This window comes from Biomphalaria glabrata, chromosome 1 (assembly GCF_947242115.1).
Source record: "Biomphalaria glabrata chromosome 1, xgBioGlab47.1, whole genome shotgun sequence".
Lineage (NCBI taxonomy): Eukaryota > Metazoa > Mollusca > Gastropoda > Planorbidae > Biomphalaria > Biomphalaria glabrata.
The window spans coordinates 47,641,687-47,656,237 of record NC_074711.1 but is presented as its reverse complement, the minus strand read 5'-3'; the positions used below and the strand labels follow the sequence as shown (position 1 = coordinate 47,656,237).

At 36.1% G+C, this 14,551-nt stretch overlaps 1 protein-coding gene across 5 annotated transcripts in view; it reads left to right on the top strand.

Annotated features, from left to right (window-relative positions):
* Window positions 1-8,395, top strand: part of LOC106065832 (ankyrin repeat and LEM domain-containing protein 1-like) — a 76,143-nt gene extending 67,748 nt beyond the window's left edge. For 2 of the 5 annotated variants that reach the window (XR_008779697.1, XR_008779693.1), the window contains 2 exons: window positions 2,713-2,906; window positions 4,573-4,711. Coding sequence is in view for 2 of the 5 variants with exons in the window: in XM_056040517.1 (XP_055896492.1) it covers window positions 4,573-4,745 (173 nt within the window). In the remaining 3 variants the exon portion in view is untranslated. Of the gene's footprint in view, window positions 1-2,712; window positions 2,907-4,572 lie in introns of all 5 variants that reach the window. The other 3 variants (XM_056040517.1, XM_056040523.1, XM_056040527.1) reach the window with 2 other exon arrangements.
* Window positions 8,396-14,551: the final 6,156 nt, after the last annotated feature.

The following is a 14,551-nucleotide window of genomic DNA, read 5'->3' as shown; positions in this document are numbered from 1 at the left end:
TAACTCTTTTGACAATCACACGGTTCTGCACTAAACACCAGATCTGAGCACATGCATTCTGTAAAGGATTGTAGCTACCCGTCGCCTCAGCGTGGCGCCTCCGTGGAAACGTCTAGTAGTGGAACTAGATAGGCTAAGTACGAGTAGCGAACTGGTGCGTCGACAGTCCGATTTCTATGCCCAGTCATTATGGCCGTCACCGCTGGGAGCACCTCAGACAGGTCTGGAGTGAAGAGCCCCGTGTCCAGGTCTGGTTGTTGGATACAAGCCTTTCTAACAATCAACGTGATAAAGGTAACACTGGCCTCAGCGATGTTCTTCCGACTAGAAATAAAGAATGTTTTTAATCTTTTCCTTTGAAGTGTGCAGTCTCGAATTGACCATCGTTGTTTTTTAAATTATTCTTAGGCGTCCTTTATTTTAGTACCAGGTGACCGAGCCTCGCTCGTTTTAATAATTTGTTGAGGAAATATATTTACTTATTTTGTACCAGCTTAGGCATCAACTTGCTTTTACTGACATAGAAAACTGCAGGCGGCTTCAGAACGAGATAGCTGGAGAGTTTTTATAAAGGCCGCGGGATACACAAAAGAAAATCCACTGACACGTACACGGCGAAAAGAGAATCGACCACCGGCATATAATGTTTATGTTTGCGTTGGATGTGGTAAACTATGTGGGTCGCAGCCTCCACCTCCACGATGTCTGAAACTTCTTTGAACAGGTTTTAGCCAGTAGTGGTCCCGATGCATGTTCCTCATAACAGATATCTTTTCTGTGATTTAACAATTGCTTTTCGTAGTGCGAAAAAGTAGCAAGAGTTGAACGCTAACAGATATGTCGGCGCTAATGGTAAACATTTCCAGCTCTTCTGCTCTATCTCTTAGTTTTTAATTGAGGTTTCTAATTGTCATGCAAAAAAGAGTGGTGGCTTCAACTGCATTCTTATTTTCATGACACATTTCTTCCTTCACTGATAGAGCACCCATCTAAAGCATTTCACTACCGGTACTTAAAATGTGAGCAGCTCTGTAGCAAGCTCTTACCGCCGACTCATTTTCTTGTTTCTTCTTGGTAAATATTCTCATCAATCCTCTAATCTCTAGGCGTTTCTTAACATTTGTTTTCTTGGTGGTTCAAACTAAGAATGCCGCAGTATTTGTTTATGTTTTGGATTTCATAAAGCTGTTTAAAGTTACGTCCTTTAAAAAAACAGCCACAAACATCTCTATACAAATCAAACATATTGTCTTATTTTCGTGCTCCACAAAAAGGTAAAGACACATCCACTTTTCCTAGTAGTTTCTACATTTAGAGTCTCCTTTTCATTTCTTCGACTCTCCCATTTCATTAATGCACTAATCTGAAATGTTACGGTACCATTCGCGGTGAATCAAAAAAGGACGACCCAAAATGATCAGCTGACTTTTCCAAAAATTAAAAATAACTGTCAAATCATCTGAGTGAAATTAAGTTGTTGTTTTTTCTTACTAAAAAATATTGAAAAATCTTTGATTCAGTTCGGTCAAGGTAAGGACAGTTCGTTCGGTTCGGTTCGTACCTATCAGTTTTAAAGTTCGGGTTCGGTTCGGTCGTGAAGTTCGAGTTCGGTTCGGGTTCGGTTCATTTCCCATCTCTAGTTTTAACAAAGTGCTTCAGGCTAGTTCCAGTTATTTGAGTGAGGACGTCCTAGTGGTGTGCTGTGACTGAATAGATTTTATCTTCAGCAGCCCGAATTCCTGCCAAACTCAGAGAATGGTTCGAGCTGACAATTAATTATGATGATGTCAGTGAAAGACTATTGAATTTCTACCTCGTTACTATCCATGACAACGTAACCTTAACATTTGGTAAAATTGATCCAGTTTCGAGATTACGAACTCTCAAAATAATCAAATAATATTTGGCACGTATTCGCCCAATATTACAGTAAGTTCTTTTGTATTGTATTTATGGAGACATGTACGTTTTAAGTCTGCAACTAAGCGTAATTGTTCTCTCAGGGGTGGATTGTACATGGATAGCAATTTCATAAACTCCTAGAAATTACCTAGATTTTGTCTTCGCAATTCTTCAATTTGTTCGCGATGCCAAATTTAGTGCCAGGTACTACTTTGAGAGTTAAAGGAAAGATATCCAAGATTCTTTTCAAGTAGCTTGATCAGATTTTGACCCTTTGGACTCTATGAACCCTTCCGACAACCATTTCAACCTTAGATGAGAATTTCTTCGTCTGAGCTAGCACTATGCGCGCGCGAAAAGGCCTTGGCTATGTTTTATCACGCTCACATCTGCAATATTTTTAGTTTTAATATCACTGCCTGGCATGGCAATCTGGGCATTAGAAATAAAAATAAACTTCATAGAATCCTAAATTCTGCTGGTAAAGTCATTGGCAAAAAAAAACAAAAAAAAAACAACATATGGGCAGCTGTTTGAGAAAAACATCCATAAAAAGCTAAAAAGATTCTAGAAATAAAAAATCACCCGTTGGATCAGGATTTTTTGATTTTACCATCACAAAAGAGATACAAGACACCGATAATAAAGACAAACAGACATAAAAACTCTTTTGTTCCCCTGGCAATCAAATCATTAAATAGAAACAATCTGATATAAACTTTGTCACATGTAAATTATGAGTGAGTGGTTTGAATGTACATTTTGTTTTTTTTTTGGTGTAATGCACTAATTGTATTATTATTATGTTAGAAATGAACGAGTAGTCATTCTCTGGCGCTGCCAGGGTCGAGTTTCGCTAAAGAGAAACAAAATTCATCGTAGTCCAATTATCAGTTTCCACTGAGGAATTTTCTGGTGATGTGGCAGGTCTGCAGCAGTACCGCACTCTGACAGGCAACGAAGATGTTCCTAGGAATGTTAAGGGCCTTGAAGGTGTCTGTGAGGTCAGTTGTTATTAACCCCTCGGTTGATATAACAATGGGGTATATTGTTATTTTGGACAATTTCCATAGACGCTTAATCTCCAAGCCTAGGTTCTCATATTTTCTTTGTTTTTCTATCTCAGTTTTTCTTAAATTATGAAACAGTGGTACGGCGATATCGATAATGGTAGCGGTTTTTCTTTTTTATCGATGAACAGCAGATCCGGGCGATTGAAATCTACTGTTTTGTCAGTCAGAATAGGCCTATCCCAGTACAGCAGATGTTCAGTAGACTCGAGAACCTCTTGCGGAGAGTATTTATAATAAGGGGGAGTGTCCTTACCAATCAATTTGTACGTCAAAGCCAGGTGTTGGTGTATTAACTTTGCAACTTGGTTATGGCGACCTAGGTAGGCTGATTCTGATAGGGCTGGACATCCTGCCATAATGTGTTCAATCGACTCGCCCACATTTCCACATTTTCGGCATTTGTCGACAACATTGAGTTTCAGGATATGCTTCTCGTAATTTTTTGTCCTGATTACTCTGTCCTGTATTGCTGTAACAAAGCCTTCTGTTTCAGGGTAGAGATGACCTGCTTTGAGCCATGTTAAGGAAGCAGCCTTGTCGATGTTGTCCTCATGTAATGAAACAGGAAATTTTCAGTGGAGTGTTTTTTCTTCCCATTGGCGAATCTCATGCCCTACGTCGTCCAAACCGACATTGACATCAGCATTGTGTAGGTTCAGAGGGGTTGCATCGGAGTCGTATTTCCGTAGGAAGGAAACTAATTTGTTGCTGGAGGCGAGCAGTTTTGAACGTATTTTTAAAACTTGCATCTTACACAATTTGAAGATGTTCTGCAATCCACGACCCCCATCCTTCCTGGGCAGGTATAACCTTATGGTGGAGGACTTGGGGTGTAGGCATCGAAACTTGGTTAGTAATTTTCTAGTGAGTCTGTCAATATCATGTAGGTCGGTGTCAGTCCATTTGATCACACCTAACGTGTAAAGGAGCACTGGGACGGCCCAGCTGTTTATTGCAGTGATGAGATTATTATTATTATTATTATTATATATATATATACACACATATATATATATATACATACATATATATACATATATATATATCCTCTTAATATGTTACACACACATATTTGACTCTTGATAGTCCGACACACTTTATAATCTGACGACGACGATGCATACACCACCTGCACATGCGTGTTGTGGCAATCAACTACAAGTCGTGTCAGTTTGTTTGCATAGAAAGAAAGAAAGAATAAAGACATTTACAGATTTTTAAACTAAACATAGATCTACCTAAAAATTCATTCAATGTAATGTAGGTTTAAATTGTAATTTAGGACAGTTAATGAAAGCTGCAATCATTTTTTTTTAGATAAGTTCATTTTTCTTTTTCGATTTTCGTTTGTGTTCTGTTTATGTTATACCCTTGAAAGAGAAAATCTTATAACATCATAAATACATTTTCTTGACTTAAACGGTTAATATCTTTGAAGTACATCACAGCTAACCTTTTGTAATCTGACATTTGGCAATTCCACACCCTCCTGGTTCCCTAACCGTTGGACTATCAAGAGTGGACTGAATTTATTTTCTTATAACTCAGTTCATGTCTTTGAATATTGTTATTTTTATATGATTGAATTGTTTTGTAGGTATCCACAAGTTGACAAATATAAAGAAAGGAGACTTCTATGGAATTTCTTCATCATGGCCATTACAGCTAAAAAGAAAAATGGGTGTCTACCTGTTACAAAAGTCTCTACAAATATTTTTATCAGATGGCGAACGGCAGATATGTTTACCAGATCTGAAAAAAAGAACCTAATGACGAATGTTTACCTATATCATTTTGTGTCATATGATGTGCCATAATAGGACCTAAGGTAGAATTAGTTACGTCTGGGCTTGAGCTTAATTTTTAATGGAATGGTAATAAAGTATGCCATAATTATTATCATATTTTGAAATAGTTATCCAAAAAGCAGGTGTGGTGAGCCATAGATAATGAAAATACCTGTCACCAATGTGAGATGAGAGGCAAACACAATGACTGTTCAGCTTTACTTCGTTACTACTCATTTCAGTTTGTACTTAGGGGTTGATTTGTGGAAATCCTAAATTTTGTATTTCCATAGGATTTGATATTGAGATTCTTAATTTGGAAGCCTAACACTTAACCACTATTCCAACTTATCTCTTTAAGTTCATCTGTGAACTGATTTTCGAGCGAGCTCAACTCATTTCTTGACTTCCTAATACCTAGAAAAATGTTGTTCATCCCCAAGTTTTAATCAGCTGAACAGTGAAATCAACTTGCCTCTTCTACATTTCCAATCTTTGTTGCATGTCTTACACCTTCATTGGAACACTAACATTATGAGATGCCAATTGAATTCTACAAATAAATCCACATTCAAAGTTTATAATAGATAATGATAAAGTCATAGCACAGTTCTGTGAAAGAATGTACCGGTACAATAATATTCTTAATACTTAACTCAAAATCTATTAGTCATACATAACGTTTAATTAAACTCCTATTCTCAGTACTCAACTTACAGATCATACTAACTAAACATATCTCCTCTAAGTCAAAACAAAATGTAAATCTACATCACTTGGCATTGAAACATCTCACACATTTTAGAATATACATATACACAATTTTAGATTGACTAGTTATTTGACTCTTCTAAGTTCAGTTACAAATATTCAAATTTAATGTAGGGTGAGTCATAACTTTATATTAGATAAATCAGTGATTTATCATCAGTTCATGACAGAATTTTTTCACTATTTTTACAAAGCTTATATCAACTCACACTGTAGATGAATTCTTGTACACTTATGTCTTCCATTTCCCATTCTTGGATCAAATGAAAAGTATGCACAATTTTTCATTGTCGATGACAGCAAATGGATTTATATAAAAAAACAACAACAATGAATCAGTTAGTGGTAATTGATTAATTTTGTTTTATATAGTAAGTACTTAACTATGGGTAGATGAACCTTGTGTAGACAATTAGGTCGTTCGCTAATTTTAATATGTAGCCTTTTTTTCCGGACTAAAAAAAACTAATTTTTTAAGTAGCTGAGTGGCTAACTAGTCTGCCTTCCATCTTGGAGGCTCGAGACTTCAAATTCAGATTCCATTAACTTTTTATTACTGATACCTTCTCCAAACTGGTTTACAGATGTTAGGACCATAGCGCACTGAGCTATACGCATGACAGTTGCGCTAAACAAGAACAATTAATAAAAAATATGCGCCAAGATGAGTCACAGGTTTTGGTTCCGTCTTGAGACGGAGTAGAATCTGGAGTGACTGGTGAAGCCAATTTTGGAGCGGCAGATTTTGCTACAGTTCGTGCATATATTCATCTGTTTTTGGGCTAGCTGATAGTGCAGCTTACTTTCTCTTGACTAAGGCAGCCTTGTTTCTTTTGCTCTCGGCGAGGTTCGTACCAGCACGCAGTGTCTCTCTACTACTGTCCGGTCTTCGCTATCTCCTACCACATACTTTCATTGATGTCTGTGGTTCATGTATCGCTTGCAAACATCTCTTTAGGCTACTTTTGGCTGGGCATATAGAGATTTCTTTAGGGATTCTTTCATCTGGCATGCGGGTGACCACATGTCCAAGCCAGCGTAGTCTTCTCTGTGTCAGAAGAGCATTATTGAGTAAGTGAAAGCTTAAGTTCTTGACGCATGTATGTTGCCCAGCTCTCACTACCATAAAGAAGAGAGCTCACAACACAGGCATTGTAAGACTAGGATTTTGGTTGTCATAGTCAATTTGGCATTTTCTCAGACGCGCTTGGAGAGTTTTGCCATTGCTGCAGAAGCCTTTCCTATTCCTATTGTCAGCTTAGTTTCTCAATCTAGGTTTGCTGGCAATAGTTGTTCCCAACATATTAAACATAAATAAACAGCTGCACCAGGGACCAAGTTTTTAAATGAGTGAATAAATGCGACGAAAATAAGAGACTGCGCCGACCAAGGCTCGAACCAGTGACCCTGGAAACGACAACACCGCGATAACGCACTAAGCGAACTTAGCCTCTAGACCATCGGAATGTCCAAAAAACCTAACCTTCTGGCCCAGAGTCATTTCGCCCGTATGCAAATTGCAATGGTCACATGCCCTAGCTAGCCCCTCCCCCACCTCGCCACATCCGTTCACCAACAACTTTAATAGAGCTGACACAGATAGCCGTTACCCATGTCTTAGACAAACAAAGCATTCACAAGCCTTTGTAATCCTTCTTTTGAATGAGATATGAGTGCCGCATCATCGACGAACAGCAGTTCCCCAATCAAGATACGCCGTCTCTTCGTTTTTTACTTTAAGGCGTGCCAGGTTAAAAAGCTTTTCATCGGATCTACTGTGGATATATACTTCATCTTCCAGGGATTTAAAAGTGCTGGTGAGTACAACTGAAAAGAAGATGCCGAATAGTGTTGGAGCCAGAACACATCCCTGCTTTACTCAGCTCTTTGTTGAAAATGGCCTAGAGGCGGAACTGTCTAACTGTACAGTGCTCTGCATATTTTTATGAAAAGCTGACACTAGTTTCCGTAGCTTGTTATATAGCAAAAAGACCGGTTTCTCCTGTAGCTGCCCCAGGGAGAAAATCATATTTGTTGTGGATCTACCCCCCCCCCCTTTTTTAAATCCGCAGTACGATTCGTTCCGCCAAAAACTACAGCCGATTCCTCTAGCATAATCCTTTTCAACTATGCTAAGAAGTGAAATGCCCCTATAACTGTTACAATCCGAGCGGTACCCTTTATTTTTATAATAAAGTTTGAATCCTTCAATTCCTGGAAGACCATTCCTTCTTCCTAGGACAAGCTTATCAGTTAATGGAGAGGCTTGATCGGGGCATGCTTTCCAGCCTGAATGGCTGACGGTTAGAACAAATTAATAACATTATTGATTCAAAGCAATTGATTCAATTTCACTTAACAATTAATAACAATATTTCGAATCTGAAAAATGTATGTTAGTTTAGATTTATTAAAAATTATTACATGATTGATTCAAAATAATTGATACAAGTTCACTCACTATAAGCTATTTTTCATGCTAAAGATATATAAATTCTAACACACAGTTTCAAAAATATTGCAGAGATGAAAGTCTACGTATAAGTCATAAATTTACATCATGTTATAAACTTTTGGCTCATAATATTTCTATTAAGATTTGTACCATAATTTGTATCTTACATTTAATTATTTTTTTTTAACAAACCAGTGGCGTCACTCTGGTGTGTGTCATACCCCTCCTCCAAAAATATTTCCCGTTGGTTTGTTCTTTTGTTGAACCATAAAATTGGTTTACATTAATAGATGGTTAGACCTCTAGAAAATGATTGTCCATTTTATTTTAAAAGTTCCTTGTTTATGACAATTTATTAACATGTATTAAAATGTATGATTAAAAATTTAAAAAAGGTTTTAACTGTTGGCATTGTGTTTGTCTTTGTTTTTTTGCGTGTAGGCAGTGGCGTAGCATCCATGGCGCGAATGGGTTCAATGAACCCGGGCCCACGAGCATTTAGAGGCCCACACCCGATGGTGTAGCAACCATGGGGCTATGCAACATAAACTCTATCTTAAGGCCTTCAAGAAATATTTAGTAATTACATGCAATATCAGGGGCCTCATATCTCAAATAGCTTAAGGCCTTTTCAACTCTAAATACGGCACTGCATGGCGCGTTGGAGTTTCATATCACCTTGTCCCATGACTAATGACCGATAGTTTTCTGCCCTACACCGCAATTTTGTAAAAAAAATTGTTAGAAAATTTTAAAGTTTCCTTAAAATATCCTAAACGTCATATCAAACTTAATATCAAAACATTAACCCGTGTTTTCAGCTAGAGTCACGGTAAGGAACTGCTTTTATCAGGTTCATTGTAATGTGGTGACGGTGTGTTGGTGGTGACTTTTGGGTCCCATTCTTTCGTTTTTTTTTCCTTCTATGTTAATTAAACCATTAATAGTATTACCTTTTTTTTTTCTTTTTTTTTTTTTTTGTTTAACCTTTTTTTATCAGTTTTCTTTTAGCAGAAATTTAGATTTTGACTTAAAATTAGATATTAAACAAGCAAAAGAAACATCAAAAATTTTTACTATCGAAGCAGGACGTTTTGGCGCGAAGGACGTTTTGGCGCGAGCCGTTTTGGCGACGGGACGCTTTGGCGCGAAATACATTATGTACGTTTATTGTATTATTTCTTTTAAAAGAATTATTCATATCTATGTTTTGCATGAGTGTTTGTGTTAAGACATATTTTTCACGTACTAAATGTAAATGTGTGTTTGTTTTTCACATCATTTTCTTTAATAAACATTTTGGCTTGTGTATGTGTGTTTATTAAGAGGCACACTTTTATTTCCAAAAAGGTTTTTTAAGATATTACTTTAAAATTAAAAACAAAATGAAACTATGATAGACTAAAAATTGATGCAATTATTTGTTGACATTAACATTGGTTTATTTAATGACTCTAAGGTATCTCCAGCTCTACATACCAAACACTTGCTCATAATAAGTAGGGGAAGGTGGGGCTAGTTGTCACAGTTTTCAGATTTTGATGTTTTAAATATATTTAGAATTCATTGATTCTCACCAAACTTAACATGCTGTAACTTAAACATTCAGACAACAATTAGAGTAAATGAAATAAACTTTATCTCTTTATTTATCAAAGTTATACAACAAAAAAGTGGCTGGGTTGAGGTTGTGACAATTTGCACCACACCGGGGTAATGTCACACATTTAAAAAATCACCATATCTTTCTATGTCTAAAAGGAATAGCATATTAAGTCAAGACTTTGTTCTTGTAGTAGTTTCCTTGACTGGCCGTCGTGAAAGAATGATATATATGTGGAGGTTCTGAAAAGTTTTGGACCTAACAAGGAAAGCTGTAGGTTTTTCTTCAAAATAGTGTTTATTTTTTTCTATATAATATTTGTAAAATATCTGTTCACTTCTTCCAGCAATGCACCCACTCCCAACCTATCTAAATAGTAGGACTAGGTAACTTCTTTCCTAAAATAAATGTTGCACTCGGAGGACATCTTTTCTGTATGTTGATGCTGGCATAACCTTTGTAAACAGCATTATTTAAAGAGAAAGTCGCTTAATACTATTTAGGTATCTATTTAGGTCTCACCATAAAAAGGAATCAATAAAACAAATAATTATTAATAAACAAATATTAATATTAAATTTTTTTTCAAAATGCTTAATCTTCATTGGGGCAAGTTGTCACAACTGTGACAAATTACCCCAACCTGTGTGACAACTTGCCCCACAATAATTTTCAGAACATTTATTTTAATAACATTTTATTGGGTAGAGCTTTAAGAAAAAAACTAATTTCAATGTGTAACTAATACACAGAGATATGAAACAGTGTAATGTTAGACAATCATCTCAAAATTATAAGTGTTTTTCAACAAAATTACACAAAAATAAAATTCCATTTTCCGAACAGTCAAAAACAATGAATCATGATAATTTTAAAATGTGAAAAGGTATCGACTTCATTTTATAGCTATTTGTAAATGTTTCCGTAAACATCTCAGCTGTAGTTTCACATTTTTGATAGCGCATCACATTATATCGATATAGTGTTTGTGACAACCTACCCTTGTGACATTTCACCCCACCTTCCCCTACAAATAGAATACATCATATACATGTACCATGTTTCTCAAAATATTGTAAGTATACTTAGACACCATGGTTATTTGCTTAAGTCGCTGGAATTCAAGGGTTCATTAAAAAAAAAGCTAAGTGCTTATTAAATTATCGTCAAATGATATCTCGCACCAAAACGGCTCGCGCCAAAACGTCCCGGCGCCAAAACGTCACGTACCGTTTTACTATACAGCGATAATTACATTTATCGTGGAATAGTGTCTTTTACTTGAATGGCTGCTTTGTCGTCTGGTATATGCACTGGAAAGTCGTTCAGATGTTCTCGAGTTTATACTCTGACACAGCACTTGTGTTGTTTGTTTTCCAAGTGAATCATCAAAAAACAAAAAAAAAAGAAGAAAGCTAAGCCTTCTCATTAATGACTATACTTCATCAACAAGCCTGCCAAACATACAAACAACAAGAACAACTGAGAACGGTGGATGATGCAAACAAAGAGCAGATTGAAGTTGACCATGACTGACCGAAAGTAATTCATCGCCTTGTGAATGTTAGTTTTAACTTTAGAATGCAACATACTTTCATATAGTGGTCATCGCGAAGAGTATCGTTTAGGTAACACAAGTAACAACGAAAATGTCTTAGCGATACATAAATTCCTTAGAAAACAAAAACACAAGCCTTTAACCTCGACCCACAGATTCAAAACGAGATAATAGACCTGTTGAGCAATGCAATTTTATCAAAATCTGCGCCATATTTCTCTATCATGGTTGACAGCACTGAAAGATAATTAAAAAATGTATTAATTTGCTTTTTTAGCGGCCCCCGAAAGGGGAAAAGACGCTATTAGTTTTGTGCGAAATGTCTGTCCGTCCGTCCCGTTTAGATCTCGTAAACTAGTAATGATATTGAAAATCCGACATCACAATAATTTAGACCATTCAAAGTTCTGATGCAACGGCTACTTTTTTTTTTCTGAAAGCGAAAAATCTAATTTTTAAAATCAGTTATGCAAGCAGTTTTTTAAAAGAAAAAAAGCTAATTAGTATGCATTATAAGTTAGACCTAATTTAAAATGAATAGTAATCTTATAAACTTCATTTTTATGAACATTTTTTTTTATTGCGGAAATATTTCCAATAAGAGATTGAGCCTTTTCAAAACAATTGGATCAATTATAAGACATCAGTTAGGCCAAGGGAGGCGCGGTGGCTGAGCGGTAAAGCGCTTGGCTTCCGAACTGGGGGGTCCGGGTTCAAATCCTGGTGAAGACTGGGATTTTTAACTTTGGAATCTTTGGGCGCCTCTGAGTCCACTCAGCTCTAATGGGTACCTGACATTCGTTGGGGAAAAGTAAAGGCGGTAGGTCGTTGTCACAGTCTTAGTAGACATTGCATGATCTAAAGTTCACGTCATGTTAATAGTTTAAAAGACACGTGGAATTCCTGATGTAGAAAACAGGAAGTAGAATGAAAAGTTGACTTTGAGTTCAGTCAAGTCAAGTCAGTAAGGTCTTGCTCCCGGTACAGGAAGGTTGGACGTCTCTTCCTGGACTGGTGTATATATATGCATATAGCATGAAAGTCGATGGACTAGTCAGTGTTGATTAATAATATTTGAGAGTTGATTTCATAATGTGCTTATTGGATATTAAGGTATTGTTCGTATTTCAATGGATATCTATAGTTGAAGCTCCAGTGTCACTAGTAGTAATTGTTCTTATTGTTACCCGCTGAGATGCGGACGTGATTGATACTTTTGATACCGCTGTTATGCGGATAGGATTATTATTTCTTGACTTGTAGCACTAACAAGGAGTGCAGTATATTATTATTATTTTAGTAAAATAAACTTCATGTTGTCTGCTGAACGTCTTGAGTCAGTCGTATAGTGTTTGTCTTGTCACGTGTCTAGAGTACTTCAGGAAGCAAGAACTCAGTATTACACCATTCAACATTCATTGACATTCAACGTTCATTGACATTTTTTGGTAGCCAGTATGTTGTGTTCTAGACACGCACGGACTCAAAACTCAAACACCACTCAAGCGAAACCAGTCACAAGTATTCAAGTAGATCATCATTGAACTAACCTGAGCCTGCACTTTTTCACCGGTTGACCTGACCCGTATTTACCAGAGTCCACTTTTTATAATTGACCAATTCGAACTTAACATCAATAGCTTGTATATTTAAACCTGGTCAATGCTTATTTCTCCACTATTGTCGACATCTTGAGATTTAACACGGCGTGACATCACCATCGTCAGAAACCGAAGACAGTTGATACATTTGTGTGGGTGAAAAACTCAAGGCGTCGCCTGAAGACAGATGATACATCGTTTCCACGTGAGCGCTCGTCACCAACTTTTGACACGCTCTGGCATTGTCGAGGTTTCACCTTACATTGCTATACAGAAGGTCCTCCATTTAGACCTCTGTTCACTTATGGTCATTCTAAATTTTTCAGAGACTTTACATATTTGGATTATCTAAGCTGAAATTTTCCACTTAAGTACTGTTGGATTATTTATACGAATGTTCAAGTACTTTTGGATTATTGATCTTTGACGTTGAATTTAGACTAACTTGTACCTATTGGCGCTCTCCTGGTCATCGTTGTACGCCGAAGAAATAACACGTGCCTGCATTACTACACCTACCTCTTGGATTATCTTATTGGATTATTTGGATTACCTGTTGGACTTGTGTTAATTGTAAAGGTCAAGCGGAAATATTTTTTGACATTACTTGAGCATTTGAGCCATCCTATGACATATGACTGGATTATTTTACTACTATTTTGATGCTCACATTGATGTGTATTCTCAATCGGATTACTTAGTTACCTTACCCATGGATTATTATTGAACTACTCAAGCTGTATTTGTATTTGACAAGCTACAAGAGAGGATTAATCTACATCAGTCTACAAAAGAAAGTCTGTAAGTTACAATTAAGGATTGAATATATTCATATGATTAATAAAGTACATTGATTTTGCTGTGGTATAGCAGTAATTGAAGTTGATTATATATAGAGTTAGTGATTGATAACTCTTGGAACCATATTAAATTGATTTTCATTTTTTATATTTGTTACCTTAAAGGGCGGTCGGCGTGGGTCTGTCTTATGTTTTGTGACTGAGGCGGCACAATTTATTTGTTCCGTTCCATTTCACTTCATCTGATAGGGATCTTTAGGGATTTTCTTTTTGTTCTCCTAGTCCTAATAAGGTCCGAGTAGACCAGCCTTGTTCGGTAGGGACTTCTAGATCACTTAGAAATTTTTTGTTTAGCCGTATATAGTTTTGTTTGTACAATCGTAGTGTAATTTCTCTTCGTATCCATATTGTTTGTTTGTGTAAGTCTTGTATTTACATATCTGTGATTCTCCTGTCAAATTCTTCTATTTATTGATTTCTTTTAAAGCAGACTGTATTGTTATCTATATTGTTTTTGTGCTCGTCATTTATCCTTTAATTTATCTCTTTATTCTCTTATTAATTTAATTTTTTTTTTCATTTCACTTTTTTCACTGCACATATAACATGTTACAAAGATATATTTGAAGTAATAATATTGTGTACATATATACTATCACTTGAATTAGAGCCTTATTTTTTGAGCTCTTGTACTTTTGTATTGACACATTTCTCGTACTCTGATTATTTTGTTGGTACATTTTGACGCAACACTTATTACTATTGACTCATTTGTACGTTGTATTTGGCACACATTGATTACAAACTCAACACATTTATTGGCCATCTATTATTTAAATATCAAAGATACATGCAAAGTGAGACATTATTATTTGTATTTTCATAACTAAGCACTCACTACACAGTTAATACTACATACAGATTGGAATCCTATATATTTGTTGACTTTATACACGTTGAAGATTATTTAATATTTATTGACATTATACACACTTGAAGCC